This window comes from Pieris brassicae, chromosome 2 (genome assembly GCF_905147105.1).
Source record: "Pieris brassicae chromosome 2, ilPieBrab1.1, whole genome shotgun sequence".
NCBI classification, from domain to species: Eukaryota; Metazoa; Arthropoda; class Insecta; order Lepidoptera; family Pieridae; genus Pieris; species Pieris brassicae.
The window spans coordinates 18,636,538-18,662,124 of record NC_059666.1 but is presented as its reverse complement, the minus strand read 5'-3'; the positions used below and the strand labels follow the sequence as shown (position 1 = coordinate 18,662,124).

At 34.0% G+C, this 25,587-nt stretch overlaps 1 protein-coding gene across 7 annotated transcripts in view; it reads right to left on the bottom strand.

The window, feature by feature from the left end:
• LOC123720885 (protein turtle) overlaps positions 1–25,587 on the bottom strand; it is a 45,516-nt gene that overhangs the window by 8,842 nt on the left and 11,087 nt on the right. For 3 of the 7 annotated variants that reach the window (XR_006756109.1, XR_006756110.1, XM_045677717.1), the window contains exons 1-11: positions 9,091–9,271; positions 7,651–7,776; positions 6,308–6,450; positions 4,859–5,005; positions 4,411–4,546; positions 3,851–4,092; positions 2,563–2,833; positions 1,691–1,951; positions 1,319–1,389; positions 937–1,128; positions 303–524 (exon numbers count right to left, since the gene is read on the bottom strand). Coding sequence is in view for 5 of the 7 variants with exons in the window: in XM_045677717.1 (XP_045533673.1) it covers positions 303–524; positions 937–1,128; positions 1,319–1,389; positions 1,691–1,951; positions 2,563–2,833; positions 3,851–4,092; positions 4,411–4,546; positions 4,859–5,005; positions 6,308–6,450; positions 7,651–7,723 (1,758 nt within the window). In the remaining 2 variants the exon portion in view is untranslated. Of the gene's footprint in view, positions 1–302; positions 525–936; positions 1,129–1,318; positions 1,390–1,690; positions 1,952–2,562; positions 2,834–3,850; positions 4,093–4,410; positions 4,547–4,858; positions 5,006–6,307; positions 6,451–7,650; positions 7,777–9,090; positions 9,273–25,587 lie in introns of those variants that run through there. The other 4 variants (XM_045677713.1, XM_045677716.1, XM_045677715.1 and 1 more) reach the window with 3 other exon arrangements.

The window sequence follows — 25,587 nt, the reverse complement described above, 5'->3', positions numbered from 1 at the left end:
TTTACCAAGGAGGGAATTGAATTAGAATACATAGCATGGATAATAAAACAAAATGTAGACTCAATTTGGTCATAAAAATATGATAATTTCTTCGCAACCTACAGACAAATGTACGTTTCGTAGCATTGACAAGGATCCAATTATTACAGGTAGATAAAAATAGCTTATAAATAAAAAAAGTTTAGTTCATTTATTTCTATATATTTATTACGTTATCGTCGGTTATCGTTACTTACCAACGGGCATGTTTAAGATCCCAAAAGTCAAGTTTTTACATTTTTTTAGATTATTCTAACACTTACAAACGTAGCTCCAGATGGCGTAACAGGCACTTTGGTCCATTCAGAGAAGCCAGCTTCCCGATACCAAATTGTGTAGTCCTGTTTATAGTCTGGTCCGCCAGCGTAACCTGGTTGCCATCGTAACGTGACCTGAAACTCTGTCGCTGTTCCCGAAACATTGTATGGTGCATGTGGCTGAGTACCTTCTATCACCAGTTGGGTATCAGCTACTATTGTTGCTACCTGAAGGAATAATGAACTAACATGATACAAGGGTAGCGTAGCTACATACGTAGCGATTAAACCGTAACATAATTCAACATATAACATAGACAAAGAACATGCTAGACAGTCTGTCAGCCACAGAAGAAGATTCCTTTATCTAAAAACCGCCTTTGCCACCATTTTGAGTAACACTAATAGAGGTTAATAGTAGAGACTAATAGTGGCGGTATTGCCCAAAAAATAACGTATCAACTGATGTCTTTATTTAATATTTATACAACATATTTAGATTTAGTTGCTGATGTCCTTAATAATAATGACAATTAACTCTCTTATTGACAGTTTACATTTTATGAACGATATAGCTACCGACAGATTGAATGATGCACGAAATAATTTGATCTGTTAATTATTGTAAAAAACACATTACCTCATTAGAGGCCACACATTGGTAGATCCCAAAGTCCTGACGTCGTAATGTGTCGATGGTGATATTCCCTCCTAGCGCCCTCACTCTACTCTTCTGAAGAGGGAGGCCATCTCTTCGTCTCCAGACAACGGTGGGTCGTTGAGTGCCTTCAGCCTCTTGAGCTTCGCAATGCATCTCCACAGATTCTCCAACCTGTATACGTTTTATTTAAAAACTGTTTTGTCTTAATTAAGATAGAAATTTGTACTTTATTTATTTAAAAGTACTTTAATGATGCTAACTTCAATTATTATTAGATATTTTTTATTGAGGCAAAGAAAAATAACCCATAAATATCTTTAAATAGGTTTTTATTCCTTTTTTGAAAAGATTTATGCTGTACCTTTCTTTGGTACAACGGTTCGGGCTCTACTGTGAACACTGGTGGCTTTCTGACTAATACTTCCATTGGACCTGAAACAACAATTCAAAAAATCTATGAGAAATACGAAAAATGTAAATATTCTTTTATTCAAGATGATAATACAAGTATTGAGCTACTTATTTTGTTTAAACAAATTTTAAGAACGTTTGGTAAAGTCTCGTACCATTCAGGGTAGTCAAACAAAAACTGATAAGAACAATAATTTACTGTTCATTAACCGATAGGCTTACGGTGTAAACCCTAAGCATTATTAACCAGAGATTCTGAAAAACCTGAGAGTTTATGAAAAATGCATACAAAATTATCTCTATTCTATTTATTAATAATTACCCGAAGATCCTTGTGTCCCTTGTGCATTATATGGTGTGCAGGTATACCTTCCCTGGTGATTCTGATTAACTCTCGTAAACAGCAGGGAACCGTTGTTCATAATAACAATGTCTTTCGTCTGATACGGCTCTAGAAGTCTCTTGTCCTTCGTCCACGTGACGTATTGTAGAGGAGGATTAGCCTTTATGTAGCACTGAACTACGCCAGCCAGACGAAAAGGTAGATATTGGACTGTTGGAGTAAAAGTCACTTTGGCTGGATCTGCGAGAAATATTAGCTTTATTTTTAACGTATCGTAATATTTAATTGTATTGATCCTCTAACAAAATTGTCAACATGTTGAGTGATGCTTTTCTTATATGTTAATATATTCTTCTTTATCTACTGTTAAGGAATATAGGTGAAAAGTATCTGGTTTGCAGATGAAACATTTTTTGTCATGTAGAATAATTAGTATTTTTTAAATGTCATAAATAATTTAAGAACTTCCTATTTGTTGAGAGAGCTTCATCTCTGGATCCTTTAAATTGAAAATGACACCCATTATGACATTATCATATTACCTATAGCATATCCAGAAATCAGTCAACAATCTCAACTTTGTTTGTTCATTTAATGAGATATACATTTTAAAGAGTTAATTATTAACTGTCGCAATAAAAGATACAATTAGTGTTGACAGCGGCGTTATTTGGTTTATTACAAAACTCAAATCATGTAAAACCCACGAACATGTGAGGATAATTTTCAAGCATTATTGTGTGTTCCTGTCTGAACACAGGTCAAATTAAGGTCAAAAACTTTTTATAAGAAAAGGTTATGTTTTTATTTATAATTAAACGTTTACATAGTTTGAATAAATCTCAACTTACACTCCACGTTCAAATATGCGGAAGCACTCTGTGGGTCTCCGATACCATTTGAGACCTCGCATAAGTACTGACCGGAGTCGTCAGCAGCTACGGGGTTAATTACTAAGGCTCCATCACGTCTAATTGTGACCCTTGTCTCCAAAGCCGCTACCTCAGCCACCGGAGCACCCTCGCGAAACCATTTAACAGTCACATTGCCTGGTAAAGCTTTAGCCTCACAGGAAAACTGCACTTTCTCCCCTTCAAGCTTTGTTTGGTTTGTTGGCGGCATCTAAAATTGACAAAAATATTTGTCACATGGATGTGACGATCTAGTATACTCGTATAGTTGTATTTTTTATATGAGCTTCCTAAAATATTTATTATTTATATTTCTTTTTGCAGGCTTTTTAAGTTTTAAGATTTATAATTCAATTTTAAATTAATTAAGCTTACATTTTAAATACGTTTCAAAATCAAGAAAATTGTCTTCACTTTATAATTAGTCAATTTGAGAAACTGCATAGATTAATGAGGTAATTATAAATTCATGTCGCAAAGTTTCAACTGCTTAATGGAAAAATTATTCCAGTTCATTGCATACCAAAGTATAAGAATTATTCATTTTTCATTTTACAATTTCATTAAATTCGAGTCAATTTTATGCACCTTCAACTCAAATATAAAGTGATATTATTTAGAATACTTTATTAAATAAATGCTATTTATATAAGAATTTTGACCAATTAATACTAATGAACATTTTATTACTGTATTTAGAAATAGTTTTCTACCTTACTCTTTTCATAACAGCTTAAACAATCGAAATAGGGAATGACAAAAGGCGATTTACCGAACTTTAATATATAAAATTGTACGCCAAGGTTAATTTGTGCACTCAATTACCTAATGTCAATATAAGTATTAATATCAAGTGTGTTTTGCCTTCAGACTGCTGTGCAAAAATTTTTTACAGTTTGGGTGTTCTAGTTTGGTTTAGATGACATAGAAATAGCAAAAATAGCTACTGCTGTTGTCTCTTTCTTTTATTTGTGTTACCATTCGTGGATTTTCATAATCATCACAGTTGTAGATAAGCTAAGTTATAAATAATTTGTTTTATCAGTGACATGCTTTGGTACTTAATTATATCTCCTAAATTATCGACCTGTAACGCTTAAAATTAACTAACGAAATTCATTAAAAATAAGATAAAGGCGAAATTTATGGACACTATAATATAATTAACCTAAGCAAGCAAGCGTAAGAGGGATGCATAAAAAACTTAAATTACGTAAAAAAATCTTACCGTGATAACAGCGCCACCAGCGATAATGACTCTAGCCGTATGAGAGACTTGGCCCTCCCCATTTCGTGCAATACACGTATAGTCTCCGATATCTTCATGTCTGATGTTACTGATGCGGAGTTCGGTGCCATCGTTGAAGATGCCAACTGTTCCAGATGGCTCCACAGGGTTAGCGTCTTTGTACCATAGAATTTCTGGGGTTGGTGTGCCTTCTGCTTGGCAGTTGAGTATAATAGCATCTCCTATTTAACAATAAGTACTTAATGAATTTAACTAATGGGAATCACGAATGAAGCTTAGGTAAGAGACGCCAATACAATGAATATAAGTCCTTTTTTACTTATTTTACTCGAATAAAATAACGAGCATGGCCATCTTTAATTTTAGTTAGTTAAATTTTAGTTTGTATTGCTATTATTATTAATATTGAATACTATTGCTTTCTGAGAGGAATTTGAATATTATTATCATTGTTTCTTGTTCCGGTGTTGACAATGAGAGAACTATTTTTAATGAAGAAAATAGATGTTGTGTTGGTTTCAGTATTTTATTTGTCTTACCTAGGTTAACGTATATAATCTCCTCCGGCGTGATAGAGAACCTCGGTGGGGCGTGCACGTCCAAATGGAACCACGTGCCGTTTTTGTGCTGGTTTGGAGACCGGTTAAGGAATACCACCTTACATTCGTACCATCCCTGAAAGAATGTAGGTATATTGATACACATCATAAAGACGAGTTCTTGGTAAATAACAAATACCTTGCCATGTCATTTTTGTTTTTAGTTCACTGAAATGCAGTCATGACTTTTTCATATATGTAATACAAAACAATGTAATATATGCAATAAAGATTGAGTTATTATTATGATGATGTCATTAGATTGTTTGATGAAACAGGTTATTGTGAACCCATACCAAAACTTAATGATGGAAGGTTAAAAATGTGAATTTTTTACTATTAAAGATAGTAATCGTAATATGGAAGGGTAAGTTTGAGTTGTTCTTACCTGGTCCGATTCTCGTATATTAGTGAGGTTGAGACTGGCAGCGCCATAAGGCGAGTCGGGAGCCACGCGCGACACTCTGCCCTCATAGCCCTCTCCACTGTGAGTAGGGTAGCTCTCGTACCAGATGTATATCGGTATATCCTGACCCTATACACACCGCCAATTGTTAACATCTCATAATCATCGGCGCGGTACTCCTTCCGTTACCTAACTACGAACAATATCGACCACAACGCGCTCACTACATATATGTACAACAATGTCTTGTAGGAAGATGTCGAACTAAATACCAACAAAAACTAACTACAAGCATGCCAGTGATACATAAGAATTTTGTACGTAAAGTTCGTATTTTCACGTGTTAAACATAAGCTTGTGTCATGCTAAATGTTGTTATTACAAGAAACATGCGAATCGGCTTAAATACGTAATATACACCATGTCAAAAAGGCAGATGTACTTTGTGTCTTTACGCAAGCTGTTAGTATATAACATGCGTTAAGACCAATGTTCCGCCTGAGTGAAATGCGTAGATATCTAAATTAGCAGATACAGCGTGGGTACAGCCCACAGCCACAGAAAGAGAGACAGTCAGAACCACCGCCAGTGCGCGAGGGAGTGCGCGTGCGACGTGTCAGCCTTTATAAGCTTTCGCCAAACATACTGCAAAGTCGGTAAACTAAAATCACAATTTTTATAATTTTTTGGATATTTATATTACTCTTTATATTTTAATTAATTTGAATGTAGTGTATTTTTAAGCTTTGTTGGTTTTTTATTTTTTTCTGCATTGAAGGGACAAAAAAAATAGATTATAAATGTTGTGAAATAAAATGAAATTAGCGTTTAATATTACAGTTTGGCTGGCGATCGCATAAGCATCGTGCTCCCATTTTATCGAAGAAAAATCGGTGCGCCCAAAACAATTGTATTTAAAAAAATAAAAGTAATATGTGATAGTGTAGTGTGTTTTTTGTACGGGGGTCTGCTGCTCTCTCGGACACGTTTCTAAGGTCTTTGTCACTGTGGTGTTATGTCCTATTAGTGGGCGACGCGACAATCAATACGTCGAATAGGCTTCACATTGCTGCATACAAACTTTACCAGGATATTTATTTGTTGTTCAAATCAATTAAACTAAATTATTGCGAATTTTAAATGATACTATTAAATAAAATGGTTGTATGACTACTTTATGCCATTGAGTTATGGTTGGTATGTTTAGTACTGGTCAAGTTTGCATGCACCATAAGGCATGCGCGGGGCGACGGGATAATGGACAAACCCGGCCCGCGTTACTAGCACGGTACAATACGTGTCCCTTGGACAAGCATAAGATATACTTTACAGGCTGCGGAGCGCCACGACGCCACGACCTTTACTGAACAGAAATACACACACGAAAGATGAGCAGCTTTGTAATGTAAGAGTGGAGTGTGACCGTCATACCGTTTCGCCTACCTTCTTCTCCCACTGCAACACGTATGGCACGGGGACATCTTCGGGGAAATCCACCTGGCAGTTGAAGACCACACTCTCACCGAGGATGGCCGTAATGTGTACGGCATCTTGGTGGTCTTGATGGCAAGTTACTATAATATACAAAATAATGAAGTTCATATGAAACAGAAAATGTATAAAATATCCTCGTGACTCGGCCATAGAAAAATAGTTGGTCATGCTATGATAGTCTGTATCCCCTGAGTACCTAGTGACTTAAGTTGTGTTAACAACACACATTAAAGTTATATACACATATTTCTATTAATTTAACCAGAGTAAAGAATACTATCCGCACCACCGGGGTTCACGATTACAACTTGCTATTTAAAAAGAACCTATTAAAGATCATAAGGTATATTCAATAATTCTCCTATATTGGATTTTTTTGACAAAACTGTTAACTTTTTAATTTATTTTGATTCCTGTATTCCCTTTTATCCTTGTGGAGATTTCATACTGTTCAATCAGGGCAAATAATTGATTGGTGGAATGTTAAAAACCTAGAGACAAACCAAGATATATTGCATAAATTTTTCATCCTTTTTTTTCGTTTCGTTTTCGTAATGTAAATATGTTGTGCTGATATATTTAAATTATATTATCGCGTATACTCACGTATCGCGTTTGCTACATCCGTCCATGTGGATGCTTACTTACGAGAAACATTATACGAACAATGATAGATGAAAATTTGAAAACAATTATGCAATTCTACCAATGTATTTGTTATTATTTACATAACAATTTTAATAAGGAACTATACATTCATGGTGCCTATTACCTCTACACGTAGGTAAAGGTTTGTTCTGAATCCTTAACAATAAGCACTATCCTCTCGCACACGGGTTGATTTCAATAGGCTGAGGGAGTTCTGGTTAGGTCAATCTGTGGGTGTCTAATCTGTCTAGATATATATAGGTCTATTGCTTGTTTGACGATCAATAGGTCTATTTGGACTGCATTATTCGCTATTTTGTCTGTAGATAGAAGTACGGGTTTGTTTACCTAGTATTAGCTTAAAGCTCTCGTGATTTTAATTAAAGATGTTTATGACTATTTAATTTACAATAATCGTCAAGTAAAAGTTACAGGTAATGTTTATTAAGCGTTATGTAAACGCTATTTGAAAGTCGTGAAATTGACAAAGTTTCAATATAGGATTCACACCGACTGTAGGTTACGATTACAGTGATTAATTGTTGTTCTTCGGCATTACTATCAACTCAGAGTAACCTAATAACAAAAACAAGCTAGTCACCAAGTTACCAAGTAAAAAGAGTTTTTCTTACCCGGCAAATATACAATTAGAAGAAGCAGCAGGCCGGCGGCGATGTGCGGCGTTAGCTCGGCGCGCCAGCCCATGCCTGCGCTCCCATGTCACGGCCGCGCGCGGCGACTCATCCTCTTTGCATCACCTTCAAACAATTATACATATATGCTTAAACAATATTCTTTGAGTAATAGGAATTTATTTATTTTTAGCCATCAAAATAGCTACATAAGAACGTGTATCCCAGGCTTATAGAGCTGTGTGTGTTTTAATGTTCTAAGTTTACGACCTGGTTCAAAAGCAGCAGATGACTGTAGCAGTATGCAGTATACTTTCCCATTTATAATTTATTAAAAATCGAGGAATAAAAAAAAGGTAGCATAAGCAGACAAGACTGTACAGCAAGTGGAAAATTTAAGTACACTTAAAACCGTCATACTAGGAACGCGATAGCTATCAGGGGTGATGACACAGGTCACTTTGATAACGCTGACGTTTCGACTTTTCTTTAAAGGCAACAGTAACGAATACGGATTCTTGCAAAATTTTTGTCAATGTTTGCCGGTTTTGCCCCGAGCTTTATCGAAAAACTGGTATGAGACAAATCTGGCTATGAGAGTCATACCTAAATGCATATTCCTGTAGATGCGTGAAATCATAAAAAAACTAGTTATTTGTCAGCAATAGCATGGTGTAGATTCTGGACTGTAAATAAAAATGCAGGCCGCATTATCTAGCCAAAAAATAATAATTCCGACCGAAATATATGGAGACCCATAATTCCATAGTAAAATTCACAAAAAGTTTATCCAAAAACCTTAGGTAGTCGCCAGAAAAATTCTAACTTAAGGAAGTCTTTTATATTATTATATTAAAAGGGGTTTATGCGTTATCGTGGTCCTTATTTATAATAAAATTCCTTATCGTAACTTAAAAATCACGAGTACATATTTCTACAGACGTTTAGTATTATTAATGGTGTTGGGGGTACAATACAATTGAATTTGTACGTGGCGTTTGGCCTTTATAATACGCCCTTGGGCTATTTTTTACCATTGGAATAATTGCACTGCATCACGATATATTTTCGACTCGCGACCAATCCCTTATTCTGTACATTAAGTGCCATTACGTTCTCTATTTTCATGTAATGTATATTTATGCTTATCAATTTAAAAAAGGTAATATCAATATATACATGTCAAGGAAAGCTATATCAACTTCTTAAAAATAACTATCGGTTGCAGTAGGGAAGGGCTGAATATCTCGCACTATAAAATTCTATTTTAAGGTAATTCTGGTAAATTTAGGAATTCTAGATATAATGCTATTTGGTCCTCTAGAGTATTGTACAGCACTAGCATGTCTTATTCTAGTGCGGGAATACCTTGAGAACGACAATCTCTAGTCGGGCTATTGTAGCGGTCAGCGAAGACTAGGGCAATATTGATTTTCATACCTTGTCACAGCGTATGTTCGCGTTATGGCCGGCACGCAGAGAGCGAGTGGGCTGGGTTGGGGACGAGATCGGCAATGTGTAATGGTGCGGGGCTCCGTCATCTGTGGAGGGCGATCATGGGCTCGCGGTTGGCGCGTGCGAGAGGTCGGGTGGCTGTCTGGGCACTGCCCGCCGTTTGCCGTATCGATCGATGCGCGCGCAGCCGCCGCCCCGTGTGAATGGTCCCCGGCTCACGTGCTGAGCTCAAACCATGCTCAATGCTGCTTTAAGGACTAGCTAAGTTAGTAAAGGCGATCTGAGCCTTACTCTCGCCTGAACGATGAAATTATGACCTAGCCATTTCAATTACGTCTAATGTATGTATACGTGTGTACCATACGGCTATTTAATAATAAAAGTATTTAATGTCACAGTGTCACCACTGGTTGTCCTTAGTACATATAAGGAAATAAAAAAAAGTGTTTTGTATCTAAATTATAATGAAACCATTTTTCTCACGAATTGTTATAGACTCAAAACCAGACACTACATTTTTTGTTTAATAGGAAACTATACAAAGGACTAACATCGTGTTTATTTTTGACTATTCTGTTTAAAAGATTGCTACAAACGAAATCGTTAACCGTCGATGTCGTTTTCGTTCTTTAGAAAATATTTGTTCTTTCCATCAGTTGGCGACAACGAGCCAACAAAGATCCCGGAAATTCTATGTTGTTTTACCACATAAATTGGTTAAATTTAATACCAATAAGTACGCAGGACTTAGGTAAATTTATATTAAAGTCATATATTTATTATATGAGTACTAATACAATTAATTTACTTGCAAAAGTTTCATAGTTCTTTGTATAGTTCGATATAGTAATAAAAATCAGAAGAATTTAGTTGCTACTTGATTTGTATAGAACTACAAACATAAATCGTTGATATCGATTGGTACTAATAAGATCAATAAAAAAATATGCATTTCAAAATTAAACATTATATTATCTCACCCAGCTTCGTAAAGGCGAAAAATTGGAAACGTTTAAAATTCTGTATAAGATTCAAACTTTGTTCTGTAAGCGAGTTCAATATGGATCGCATTACTCTTTAGACGCGGTGTGCAAGTTTAAAGTAGGAAATCCAGAAGAGCTATCGATAAAGTTGTGGCTGTCGCGGAAACTGGATTACTTGTAGGACTTCCGCACTTCATAAAGAGCCCTGTATCAAAGCTAACTCAATTATGTTTGGTTGGCATCAGCTGTTTCTACGATTTTTTAATTCTTACTATCTTTAAAATGTTTGATAATTCCCTTAGCCGGGCAGATTAATTAAATTTGATATGGCTAGCGCGGTTTGAATTGCACACAAAGAAAGAAATATTAAAGTTTTTTTAAGTGAAACTTCTTTACCGGCGTTGGAAAAAAAATTACCGTCACGTTTTTCGGTTACGCGCCATTTTTTATTATTTATATAGCTTGGGTTTTTATAGCTCAGAGAAATATGAATGTCAATTTTTTTATTATTCTTTCCACTGTATGATCTCTATACAAGAATTATAATTACAATTCTTAAAATATTTATGATATTTAAGAGATATTTAAATAATTTTCTCATATTGTTGAAGCTGCGTCGGTATTTGAGACAAACCTTCCTTTATTGGATTCTGGATAAAGCCCCTTTGATCAAGTGTCTGGCATTCTTCGAGAAATTAAAAACACCTTTACAGTGCATCTACCACGTTTATTGGAGCCGGATATTATTTCTAGTGTTTTTACTTACTATTTATTTATGATAGATTTTCGGAAAATATAACGCACACAAATATATTATTGTTGTTTAAATTCTATTTGATTTTCGATAATTAATTGACATTCTGACTGGTTTGTTAAATCTTTAACATACGTATAACAAACGTAAGTTAGCAAGCTATTCAGTGATAAATTTACGGTTAAGTGTATTACGCTCAGTCGTGATCCATCGCAACAAGCTAATGGGCATAATTCTGATGCGTTAAGTAAAAAAAGATAGTAAAAAGGGAATTAGTTTTTCTTTGTGACGCCTTCAATACAGATATTATGGCGACATACACAAGGAGTATGATATATACTTGAGATTAAATTTCTCTTTCGAATTCTTCGCGATTTTAACGGATTGAATAGTGCTCACCCGGAGCTGGATATATTCGGTAGTGGTACTGTATCTCGAACCTAATTAGCTGTTTTGCTGATGATTTTAATTTTTTGTATTATATGTTTTAATTTCTTTTTTGAAACACTTGTGTTTACTTCAATTGTCATACATTTTAGATGAAAGATTTTATAAAATATGCAGTAGATTTTAAGTACAATGTATGATGTGGTAAGCTTTAATAAATAAATAAGAGACATTTTAACCGCATCAAACCGCGTTGTTTTCATAATATTGAATACGATTTAACATTAAGAAACAGGCGATGTGGGTGGGAAAACCTATAATACAACCTATAACCGTACTATATGACAAGAAGTATCAATAGTTTTTCATTGCATTACAGCTTACTGATATCAAATTCCAGCCCGGATACACTTATTTAGCAAACCTCGCTTGTAGCATTCCTTAAACACCCGATTATAAACCTATCTCCACTGGTTCGCTTCAGACAATTTATTTGATTGAGTGTACACGAAGAATCTCCAGGGATATGTACGCTTAGAAATTTTTACGGTACAATTTCTCGCCCTCTATTTTATTTATCGTTTTAAAACTCAAGAAGGAACATAAAACAGTTTTGTTATTGCTAGAACCGACATAAACTGTTCGCTAAAAAGTAATTTATGTGTTTCCATACGATCTTTTAAATTCTTTGATTTTTGGTCTGTATACCCAGTGTGTTTTGACTCTAAAGATTGGGTTACTTGCTTTCTTAGGACATCTCGTAGGTATGTCTTATTCATAGTGCACCATAGTTCATACTGACCTACTAAATAGGTCACCGCACAACTATGTAAATTCTCTTTGTAGATGTTTTTATGTTGCACTGCATGAAGTTGGGTTCTATTTGTTTGTTATTAGTATGTTTGTTGGTACTTAGATCATTATTATCTTACAATAATTTCAATTTCACAAATTGCCAAAACAACCCGTGACCATGTTGGTAGGCTAAGAAATGTTCTAGAAATCATAATTTTAGAAACTTTGTTTTGGTAATTATTTTTATTATTATTTTCTTTATTCCTACATAAATATGAATTTAAATAGTTAATTTAGTGTATATTTGCGGTTTCTTGGCGGACCCATGCAATCTCGAGGCGAGATCGATAATTAGAGATTTCATGGGATTAACAATATTAATCGCACGACATCGCGGTATTTTCGAGATTTCGAGTAGTTTTCTAAAACCAATTGTTTAAATCGAATTTTTATGAGGTTAATTTAGATACGACATTACTTTATAGAACAATATTTATTGTAACTCATATTTATCATTACTGTTCCTATTATTTATTAACCATTTATTTATCGCGATCACGAAATATATTAAATACTTATTTTAATACAAGCAATGGTTCGCAATGGTGAATTCCAGAATTACTTTTTACTTTATTTCAGGAAAAACTTCTTAAGAAGCAAAATGTATCGAGTGTGGTCTCATAAACGGCATCCTATGTATCTGCTGAAAATGCGCTTTCAGATTGAACACTGGTTGGCACCAGCATGCGCAATATATTACAGGCAAACTGTAAAAAACTACCGAGTGCGGGTGGGGGGTCGACACATAGATTCATCTCATTTGAGTGGCTCTAACCTATCTATCACGCAGAAACACTGAAGGACTTTTTGCTACTCTTATAGTCTCTTCTAATTCTTACTCCTAAAAGGGTATCTGATGATATAATCGTTTAATTAAAGATATTTTTAATTACATTCCATACGATATATTTGCTAGGTAAATGGATAACTCTTTCGCCTTACAACTGTTTCAAGTCATTCAGTCAACTTTAATTACAAGGATTTCCAAATATAAGAACTCTGCGATTGCATACATTCGAAGGTCAGAGATGTGTGAGACGATGTTCATAGACTAGATCAACTTTTCTGACACTACTGCCGTAGTAGTACTCTACTACCAATCTCGTTAATCCTACGAAATCTCATTCGTCAATTTTCGGGATTGAACTCAAAAAAATGGCACGAGATCGGGATTGGTGATCGCTGCGATATTCGGATCTGGTTAGCGCTCCGCCTCGCGCAGTCCTCCTTGTAATGTTTGAGAGCAAAAATAATATAAAATAAAAAGAAGAATTGAAACATCGTTATAGTCGTCAATTTTCAAATCAACTTACAAATTATGTAATTTTATTTAGTTAGGTATGCGCTTTTGCGAAAAGGATTGTGGCTGGTGGGTAGATAGTCAGGAGAATCGCAACGTATATCACCCTTGAGTTAATATCAGTAACAGACCGTCACAACAATATGCGTTTGGATAAGATATGACAGTGCGGTTCACGTCCACCGCACGCTCGCATTAAATAGCTGATGCCTCTTATCAAGAGTCTAGTCCATAGCGATACTTGATATGAATAATACAAACTCTTGCAACTATTCTGTATCTTACCAGGGCTACTACTTGTACCAGACCCAGAGTCAAAGATTTCATATCTGCGATACTGCGATCTGCGAGGCTTGTCTTAGTCCCTTAGAAGGAGAGAAAAAGAAGATTGTATGATTTATGTTTAATTTATTTAAGGGCTGCATTCATTTAACCTCTATTCATTATAAGTATGAGTATTTTAGAAAAGTATATCGTACAAGGCAACTATAGTCTGTCAACTTTTATGTAGTTCTGACCACACTTGCTGATAACACTCAAAACGTCGAGTTTTGTAATAAATTTGCGATTCCGTTACAGTTGTATTATTTCCATGTAATTAATACTCGCGTTTACGACATAGAGTTGAATATTGTTTTGCCAAAGACAATTCATGCTATTAGTATCTAATATTATTAATATATTTGCGGTTCTAATATTTCATAAGGCGTCTTGCGACTAACGGTATAACCGTGACAGATAGTGCTAAGAATAAATTTAGATATCAACCTTAAACTACTTTATACCTAAAATAGGTTGGATAATTCATTGAACCTCCTCAGAAACCTGCAATATCCGGCAGCGTTCATTGCTCTGCGAACGTGATATATCCAGTATTAATTTCGATATCGACGTTCTCCAGGTGAAATTAAATTTATACCGAAGCAATGGCTTCAAGAACTGCATCTCCAGTGGAATATCGCTATCATCTTTTTATTTCAAGACTACTTGATCTGTGGAAGTTTTTGTTCAAGAGCTCAACTGCGGTCTGCGCGACGTTTGAACAAAGATATTTCTACAATTTTTAAGATGAGAGGTAAGCGGTGAATTTTTCAACTTTAAGTTTTCATTTTGTATATTTTTTATTATCGGGGTATATGCTTGATATTACTTTCAACTTACATATGTCAAAAATTCGATGGAACGTTTGTTAGAAAGAATATTAAATTAGAACGTTGCTATCTGATATCAGCAATACAAATGCGTATTTATAATATGGTGTTCGAACTTAACATCGTTTGATATAGTTTTATACTCCCAACGGGTTAAAATACAAGCCCGTAATCAATTTAGCTGGTTTTAATTATCGGACTCCCGGGTTTTCGCTTTCAGGTTAAACGCCAAAAACTTTAATATACTTATTGGAAATGTTATATACAAAATTGATAGCATATAAACGATTTATTATAATAATTAAAAGTCAAAAAATTGTTCTACAAATTTCATAACGGGCTCATCGTATACGTCATAATGTAAACACAGAAAAATCTTCGGTAAAAACTTAACAAGTATTTTAATTTATTAAACAAATAGAACTAAAATTGGTAAATTTTTGGCATTGAAGTTACAAAAAAGGTATTCCTTTACAACGCAGCTAGCCGATGATAAACGATTTGCGATTACTGATAAATAGATAATTATAATAAACTTAAAAGTATGAAATTCCTTTTAATACTAGGGAGTTAGCGATTTTTACCTGGGATTCGTTTATAAAAGTTGAATGATGTCTGAAAGTTTTAATTAGTTTTGTAGGACGGAGGCACGATACAAAAATTTACTTACTCGTTTTTAGCATTTTATACCCGTGCCGTGTTATGCTGTGTATTAGGTATTGAGATATACGGTCGACTGGTTATTTTAATATAAAAGTTCTAACTTTTAATATAAATAAAAAGATGTGTGTATGTAGTACATATACTTTAATACAAATCATTTCTACGCAATTGTGATCCATTGCTATTGGGACAAAAATTATTTGCGTTCTCACAAATCTCTCGATTATTTTATAAAAAACGTTACAACTATTTTTAAGCACGATAATTTTATATTTTCATTGTAAGTATTGCAAGGTACCAAAGGTAATAAAAGACCGTGAAAAGAAAACCAGCAGAATTTGTTTATTTAAAGCAATATTCCTTATCTTGAACATTCGAAGCGAAATATAGGCCAAATTTCAGCCTTATCAGTGCAACAAACGGGAAGGAAAAGTGGGCGAGATCGGCTGCAGGACGGATGTAGGTATTCGTTTTGGTATGAAAACTAGACCAGGTTACGTTGGCAGGAAATAGTTTTATTGACTGTTTTATGTAAACCTTACCTTATTATTATTATGTAGCTTAAGAATATTGTTGGTATGGTTGTTAATAAATTACATATAGTAGTAATTTGTTATTTAGGTCTGACTAATGACTGTCCTTTTTTAGAATTTTATTTTTTTTGACGTTTTCCATGTCGCCTTCAGATACATATGAAAGTATTTTATCAATACAAAGCACTGGGGTTGCCTGATATAAAACCTACTAAAATAATAGGTAGTATTACATCAGCTGCATAGCTTGTAATGTAGTTCTTTAAAAGTCTGTTTTAATGAAAAATATGTTTATGGCATTATAGCTGTGTCGCGCGGTCCCAAAATTGATTACCATGACTCAGTACTTAACTTTAAAGATACGAATACCTTTGCACTTTTTTAGAGGAAGGAAACAATTCTGTCAGCACAATGCACGCAAAGATAGCTCTCAACTAAAAATACTTTTTCCGTTTTAACAATATTATTCATTGGCGCTCAGTTCTTCTAGCCAAAAATGTTTAATTCAAACCAGTACATTCTGAGATAAGGGCTAAGGTAGCAGTAAGTAAAGTATAATATGAAGCTGTCTTGGTTTCACTATAAGTGAAACCAAGACAGCTTCATATTATAAAACGTATTGATTCGGCAAACTGCATAAACATACAATGTTATCCGGAAATATAATTTTATATTCGCCCCGAGACAACCTATTCGATTTTCTGTCTCCATCAATGAATCTTTGATTAGAGATACTTTTGAACGACCATAAAATAGATAATTAAAAAATATTATTTGGCTTTTATTTGAGTCGCAATGCGTGCTATGAGGAATATAAAGGTTCTGAGAACATAAATGGGTTTCACTCGTAGTCATGCTTTAAAACATAGATATAATACAGTATCAATATCTTTTAATAAAAAGTAGTGTTTTAATAGTATATTCTTTTGTAAAAGTATCTCTTAAAATAGTGATGCAGAGTATCGTTCTTAGTAGCTTGTATTAATTCAAGTTGAGCGAAGCTAAAAATAAAAAGTATTCAATTCATTTGCAAGTGAATTTCTAAAGCAATTTTAATCTCGAGTTTTGCTAGTACATCCCTCGATAGCACTTACAACCGGTGCGGAGATAGTTAAATTAATCAACGTGCAAATTTTACAAGATAGACTTCCGTAAACTTTCTGAAATTATGATAAATTTCGGAATTGTAATTTCAATATTAATATTGTTTTTTTTTTAATTCAAAACGGATTAAAACCTCAACACAAAATTATCACATGCGCTAGCTAACACGAGAGCTTCATGCTTTCGTGTATACTAAAATTATCTTACAATTAAAAACGCTCTAAATTACGGCACAAATATAAAAAAAACTATAATGGAAAATATTATGAAGGAATGCTGCACAGATTATTCAATAATCAACATTTCTAATTGCAATACATTGATACAATCTCAACCACAAGTTCAATTTGTTAATTTATTCTTTCCAAAAGAAGAATCGGTCACAAGTACAAGTATAAAGTAGTAGCGATTAAATTATTGTGGTGATCGATTTCTATCGAAGGAAGGAAAGAAACCATATAGTTTATAAATACGTCTTGCTTGACGAGATTGTTTGGATCACGTTTCAGTATTATTGCACCTGACCGCAACTCGCCTTCACCTGTGCAATCCGCCTAAGACCCGTCTTCCTATCGACCAACAACAAAAAGCACAAAGGATGTGGTTTTTATATTCAATATAATCTTATTTCAAAACTTACATTTGCAGATTCTTTATTGAAATAAATCGACAATATTTTAGCATAATAATCAATCAATTACAATTATAGCCCTTAAGTGCCCTGCACTTTACATAATAAGGATTTTAATATTAAATAGATGAAGGTCCCCCATTCGATTTATAAAGGCATATAATTTCACCTTTCTCTGTAAATAAACGCATTTATAGGTTGATTGCCAACAGATGGCGCTGTATGTATTTAAAAGTCAGTAATAAAGTCATTCACATTTTCTATGAAATTTAAGCTCCACATTAACAAACTGCTTCCGGCCGGCTCGATCGCCTGAGATTTACGAATGCTAGGGGGTCGAGGTAACTAACCTAACCATCTTATTGGGCCTCTTTAGCGGGGTGGCGGGTCGACTCACGAGTCAAGGAAAATTGAAACCCCGCAACTTATATACTAAAGCTATTATGTGCGAAGTATTAACTATTAAGTAGAAATTTAAACTAATTGCAGATTTTTGAAGGCGAGGTTATAATACAAAATACTGCGAAATTTTTAAATAATACTATTTAAAAATTTATCATATATGTGACATAACAATAATTAATTTATGTATTTTTTGCCATTCTAATAATACCCGCAATAGCCAATAAGTTTTGTCGTTATATTTTTTGTATACTTCCAACACTATTGATTCAGGAACATTAATCGCAAATAGAAATTACTATCATACCAATGTCAAACAACAGTCGGTTATTGATTTTAGCACATTCAGTTGTTTTCAGGGGGCGCGGGGCGGTGGGCGCCGGGAGGCAGTAAAACGCCAACCATAGAGCTCCACATGTGAATATTTGATGGTTGAATCTGTCTGTGGCCACGACCAAATACGTGTCACATGGCTATCGAGATTCGTTTCAACTAGATCTTTGAATCTATCTTTATAATATTGAGCTAGATCGTGCTTTTGATTTTAAGAAAGTTTTGTTTTTGATTCTACTTTTACCGCGTACATTTGATCCATATAGACGTAATCAAATATGCAAATATAAGTTTAATACGTATTAAATTAGATATATGTAGTCTGCGCGGCTGTAATTGAAACAAATGAGTCCATTGTACAGACAAATAATATCTGATTAGTTTTTAAATACAGATAAAGATTTTGATAATAAGGTCCGGTCCTTGTGGTTTTTATGTCCAATCCCCAATGGCACAAGTCAAAAGCATTTCTTAATTGGCCTTGTTTTTCTATCTCCTCGGTCACTGCATTGTACTCGTATTTCTGAGATAAACCATGTGTACTGTTAAAATTAACAATTACTTTGATACAGTGTACCGCTTATGAAGCTTATCTTTAATAAAGGCTCAATTTAATTTATACTTTTTGACCTAAATCTACAGTATTTACGAAATTCAACCCTGGGTTCATATATTACATTTTAATATTTATTAAGAATTATTTATAAACATTATACACAAATTTCTCGGTAACCCGCGGGAGGGGAAGTGGTAGCGTTCGGTAGATTGCAAGTGCGGATTTCTTAATCGATATGTCGCACTGGGGGTTTAGTCAAGATGACTTAACGGTAGTGAATGTAGAAAGTCGAAAACTTAATTTGTATGAAAATGACAGTTCGTGTCGACAAATGTAGTTTTCGACTTTCTACATACGCTACTGGACTGGCGCGCATCGCGCGTACTCAGTAGAGGCGTACTTTTGCAATGAGTTATGTGCAAGTTTTGTAATCGCTTATATATAATGGATTTAAAAATCCGCCGTTTAAGTGACGCCCCTAGGATTCAGTTAATTAAAGTCGTGGGTAAAAAAAGTTCAGATCGACAGGTTGTTTACTGAATTATTCAATTCACCCGCGAAATAGACCTGTGCGATCGATTGAATCCATCGACCGCGTCGCCGCTGCGGTCGCTGAGCATCCATGACTATCAGTTAGAATACATGCTGCCTCTACGAGCCTCCACCGTTCAAGTTTTCAACGCCTTAAACTTAAGATTACATCCTTATAAGATCCAACTAGTTCAAAAATCAAAATAGAAGACCATCGAAAAATTTACTGTCAGAAGATGTTAAAGATTTTTTCACATGAAAATGGGATTGACATTGTTTATTTTAGTGATGACTCACACTTTCATCACGAAGGGTAGGTACGTCAATCGTCAAAATTGCCGTTACTGGTTAACAAAGCAATCCAAAACAAAAATATTACACAGAAAAATGGCCGATATTGAACCCCATACAGTAATTTTGTACTGTATATGGTTTCAGCAAGATTGGGCCTCAGCCCACACAGCTAGGGTCTCTATGGACACACTATAAGCGTTGTTTCAGGGATAAATCATAAGCCGATTTGGAGACATTGTGGCCACGCAGATCTTCCGACTTAACCTCAGCTAACATTTGTTTTATTCTTACGAATTTTTAGCAGTTGAAAAGTAAAATAACGACAAAAGTTAGACCCATATCAGTTAACGTCCTGCGGCGTGTCTCTGCAAATTCGCTAGTCTGCTTTGAAGAGTGCATTCACTGTGTTTGAAGACATCTTGACGGCGTAATATTCCGTAAATAAAATCCGCACTCATACATTATTATTTACTGCAATATAATATTATAAATACAATTTGTTTTTTTAAATAAATATTTAAAGTTTAAAATGGGCGCTGAGACACCATATAGTTTATAGGTACTACTTCCACCATTCCACATTTAGTTTTTTATTTCCTAACGATAAGTCTACAACTACTTTTTACTTTTTTACTATTAAAAAATAACTGTTGATAAAGTTGTATAAATTCCACATAAAGACGATATAAGTTAGAAATTAAATCAACTGTAAACTGATTCAACATACATTTTGCAGTCAGAAGCAGTTATGTTTGAAGAAGCGATGTGTGCATACTCTAAATGCTGATTTAATATTCATGATTATGTCTCTAGTCCCGAATTCAAACTTTATACGCCAAGTGCTCGTTATATCTTGTCTTTAAATAATTGATTTCCCCTCGAGATGTAAGATTCACGATGTTTATGTGTACGCTGTATGTCTCTTTGATTATTTATATCGGAAATCTTTTCTGATAAGTAACAAAACATTTATTTTATAACAACATAAGAACAGAGTATTAAGCATAAGCTTTAACATTTGTTTTAAGCCTTCCGAAACAGTTTTTATGGTATAATTACTGCGGCTGGTTAATTTTCAACATTATGTAATAAAATAGCGCATATACCTATATTCAAGAATAGCAGAACGTTATTTTAACTTTAAAATATCAGTTGAGAAAGTCCATTCAACAACGGCGCATTAGATAAAAAGTTATACTCGGCCGGATAATGATCCAACATCAAATGAAACTGACGGAGAGCAGGCGGAGCTTGCGTGATATTGTAATTATACGGGAAAACTACATTGAAAGTGTTTTAATATTTTATAAAACGTAGATATTCACAGCATGTACGTATTTCAAAATAATAATGTATAATTGTATTAACAATTCTATCAAACCTTTTTATATGAGTTCAAAGTTAGTCAACCTACTACGGCCGATTTTACTGTTAGTATTATTTATGTATCTATATTTAAAAACAATGCGCTTCTAATTTACTGGAGTATTCGTTTAATTTTGAAATAAAATATGTCTATAAACCGTAAAGTGATATAATTACCAGCAATCCAGCAAGTTTATGAAACACATAAATTTGTATCTGCGAAGGAATACCTTCTAGCAAGGTTTAACAATGAGTCTTGCATCTATATTCAATGTTTCACAAATTAAGGTTTCTAAAATGGGTTAGATACATAAGTTATATAGGATATACTCTTTGATTATCTGTAGAACTTATCCCAAGAAATTGTTCGCGTTTCCATGCATTTGTTGTGCCGTTGACGGTTAGCTAAAGATTTTTCTCGGTTCAGGACAGTGAGTGGGTAAGGCCAATATACCTAGTCCAGCGATAAGATCTGTTACCAATGAAAATGCATTTTTCTTATGCAGAAAAAAAAATATTCTATTCGAAATTTTGCCACCTTTGGCATTTTATACGGGCCTTTAATCTGTTAGGCCACGAATCTATGGGTTTACGTGCTGTAAAGATTTTTTAAGAGACACAATGTCGCCGTCTCGTTCAGAGCAGGTCATGTGCTCTAAAACTGACCATAATTTGAAGTCTTACTTCTTGAATACGAAAAAATTTTAAAATGGCGCAAAGTCGTAAGAAGTTGTTAAAATAATATACGTGTTCCAAATTCAAAATAATTGAAAAGTTGAAATGACAAAGAATAGTTTTTTATGTAACAGTATTTATAGCCAGTCTAGTTATAACTAGAACTTATTATGATGATCCCAAAAGGTAAATACAAGCTTAAAGACAGGTGAGGTTTTCTTAGGACAACCATATATTTTTCTTATTGACCACTGAATTGATAATAAGAAAAGGGGAAAATATCACTGAGGTCGAAGGTGATCAATAAATATACAAGAAGATATATGATAAGTAACTACGCCATTATTACACCATATTATCAACTAATAACTATGTTTACCTTGACCCAGTTTGTTTTTCATATATATAATTTATGTTAATATCGACCTACACGTTACTGAAGATGAATGAAATTTACTAGTAGATACTATGATCTTTTTCAATATGCAAATATTTTTATCGAATGAGTCTTAAGGACCAATGCGGTATACAAGTGCCTTACAAACCTGTAAACCTATATATAGGTTTGTAAGGCACTTTTGCCGCCACCACCACTACGTGTAACTAGCTGCCCGTCGAGGTATATCCGGACCAACATGACTCAGAGTCCAGCAGGAAAAGAGCATACCAATTCTTAATATCCATGGGCAGCGACCACTTATTAAGGTGATCCTCGAGCCCATTGTTACAATAAAACTAAGAATTATTTTATTAAAACGCACTATAATTTTCATTGAATTCATATTTAACGCCTAAGTTAAATAAATAAACCAGTTTCAGGTCATTTTGGTTTCTTTTTCATAGTTTCAGCGATACATTTTCATTTTGTAATAACAAATATACAGAGCAGTGTTGGCCTAGTGGCTTCAGCGTGCGACAGGGATGAGCCCTGACGTCGTAGGTTCGATCCCCGGCTGTGCACCAATGGATTTTCTTTCTATGTGCGCATTTAACATTAGCTCGAACGGTGAAGGAAAACATCGTGAGGAAGCCGGCTTGCCTTAGACCCAAAAAGTCGGCGGTGTGTGTCACAGAAGTCTGATCACCTGCTTGCCTATTCATTTCACAAACGATCATGAAACAGATACAGAAATCTGAGGCCTAGACCTAAAAGGTTGTAGCGCGATTGATTTATTTTAATAACAAATATATTTTGATTTGGAATCCGTATAGGTAGGTACTGGTTAAAGAATCGATCGGTTAAGACAGAGATGTGATGATTTAACTCAGTCATTGTTTACCATCACATTAGCATCTATGTCAAGCTCGGCTGAATGAAATTACAAAAGCGACGGGCGTGGAGGTTAAGGCGCCTACGCAATGTTCGCTCGACTAAAACAAGAGATTCTTTAGATATTTTAATAGCGTTTTTGGATATTACAGAATATTACGATTTCATTTATACGCTATAAGCTTTGAGCTTTTATTTATACCCTTTTCTTTAGGCAATTTTGTATTAAATTCAAATGTGATAAAAAAATTATAAATATCACATTTTAGAGTTAGCACGCTTACGAAAGTAAGTAGTAAGGAAAGGTGTATTCTTCTTAAAAGATTAGGCGAGCCTAATTTTAAAATAACTAGTGCAAAATGTTAAATAACGGTTCAACTATAACACTTAATACGAACCTTTTTGAGATAATAATAGTTAAAATGTAACTATAATTTATTATCTCAGGTTCGACAATAGCCAGTTACAAAATTTTACTATATATTAATGATTTCACTAGATAAGTAGATGGCGCGCAAATTATTTTTTAAATCTTTATAATATTATTAGTAACATTATATATAAAGAAAATTAAAAGGCTGACAGAGGTCAAACTCTAATTAATATTTATACTATAGAGTTTAAATATTATTTTTACTGTAAAGTATTTTTTTTACTTTAGTAACTTTATAGATAAAATAATTAGACGCAAAGCTTAATTAATAGCTCAACGTTAGAATGGAATAGGCGCCCATCACGTCTCAGACCGGTCCCAGGTCAACGAACCTAGAGCCTAGCTCGCCATGCTGTCTTTGGTTTCGTTTAATTTAAAGTTTCAGCTGATACAGTTATGAATAATATTCACATCCTAGAAAAAACTATACTTAAATTTGTGTTTTCTATCAACGATTTTATAAACACTTAATTGAAACGTACGGACGCACTATCATTTCGTAAACGTACTTAATTTATACACAACTATTTAATGTGAATTATTTTTATAAGTATTCGTATTCATCAACTCAATGCCACCATAAGACTATCGACTATGATTTATAAATTGCTTAGCTAAGTATAGCCACGACTAAACTGTTAGGTTGGGAGGAGTGATGGCAGGGTCGGAGTCGACCTGTTGGTCTGACTAAATTAAGACAATTATGGGTCTCAGCATCCCTAATGCCCTGAGACAAGTGGAGGGTAGAGCAGTGTGGAGACAGCAAGTCGACGTTCGGTTAGGGCCTTTCAAGACGCGCACGATCTTTAGTATTGAAGTCTTAGAAGAAGAAAAGATTGTTTTAACATATTTATCGCATCCTGCATTTCACACAATATTAAGATTTTGTATATGTAACTGTAACATTGAATACAAATTAAACAGCATGTATTTTATTAAAAATTGTATGTTCAACGAACATTGTAAATTAACAAAAAGTAACCAGCTGCGAAAAGCACTGACGCTTGGCAATGCAGACATTTAACTGCACCTGTTTCAACTGGGTACTTTAACAGGCAATACAGTTATGTATTACCGAGGTATTAACTAAAGTCAAGAGTTTTTAGATGAGAGCGTTTATTTTATTTTTTAATATATGTCGCAACTTACAAATTCACATATTATATAGCAATTTTATTAAAACAGAGACAAAATAATTAATTAATTCATGGTTATAAATTAAATTGTTTTATTTTTTACATATCTTTGAAAATGAAAATAAAAGTTTAAAAGTAAATATATGTAGTTGGCGTATAATCTAAGCCCGGGCTTTCCACGCCGGCATTTCGCAAGAAAGATAAATACAATCAAAGCAGTGAAACATTCAAATGTGTCTGTGTCCCATTGCGTTTACTTTGTTGTAACTGTACTTTGTTTACTTTATACACCACGGTGTATAGTAACCTAGAAGTATGCCCCAAAATAACCGCATAATTCTCCCTCCGTAGTAAATTTAACTTAAGCTTAATCCTCTTTCGAGTCAATGTAAACACCATTTTATTCAGATCCTATGGTAAGTCCTGGAAAGTAATTTAACTACTACAAAATAAGGAAATAAAATGAAAAATGATTATTAAAACTTTAATACTTCGTTCCATTTACTAAGACAATATTTTTAGTTCCTACAAATACAAAATTCTGCTGCTACAGATACATTTTACTATTTTATTGCTGTTAAACAGATTCTTCTACGAATAAAAAGTTAAGGTAATCCTTGCAAAGAGGTACGACATCGCAGCGAAAACATCGAAGTTTAAACCGTCAAACAATTTACCTGATTGACTTTCTAAGCAAAACTTGTAACGGAATAAACAAAAGCAAATTCTTTGCTTTTGTATATTCCGTTACAAGTCTTACTTGAGTCGACAACGAATAAGTTATCGCAGTCATCAAAACCTGGAAACTCGAAATAAATTAATAATATTGAACGGTAAAAAAATATGTTATTTATTTTATAGTTAAGTTATTTTTTTTTATAATTTTGAGGCCTAATAATTTCGTCTTGCTCAATAAAGTATTTAAGGTTTATTTGTTTAATTATTACACAAAATACGGGTAGCTTTTATTTAATTTTTTTAATTGACGTGACAGTTTATTCAACGTTAACTTATACTGGCATTATTTTTCTCCAAGACCATAAAGCTAGTTTTGGAATGTAGTCCAAGCAAAAAATGGATCTAGATGCAGGATGCCACCATCAAACTGGAATCAGTCTTTTTTGCA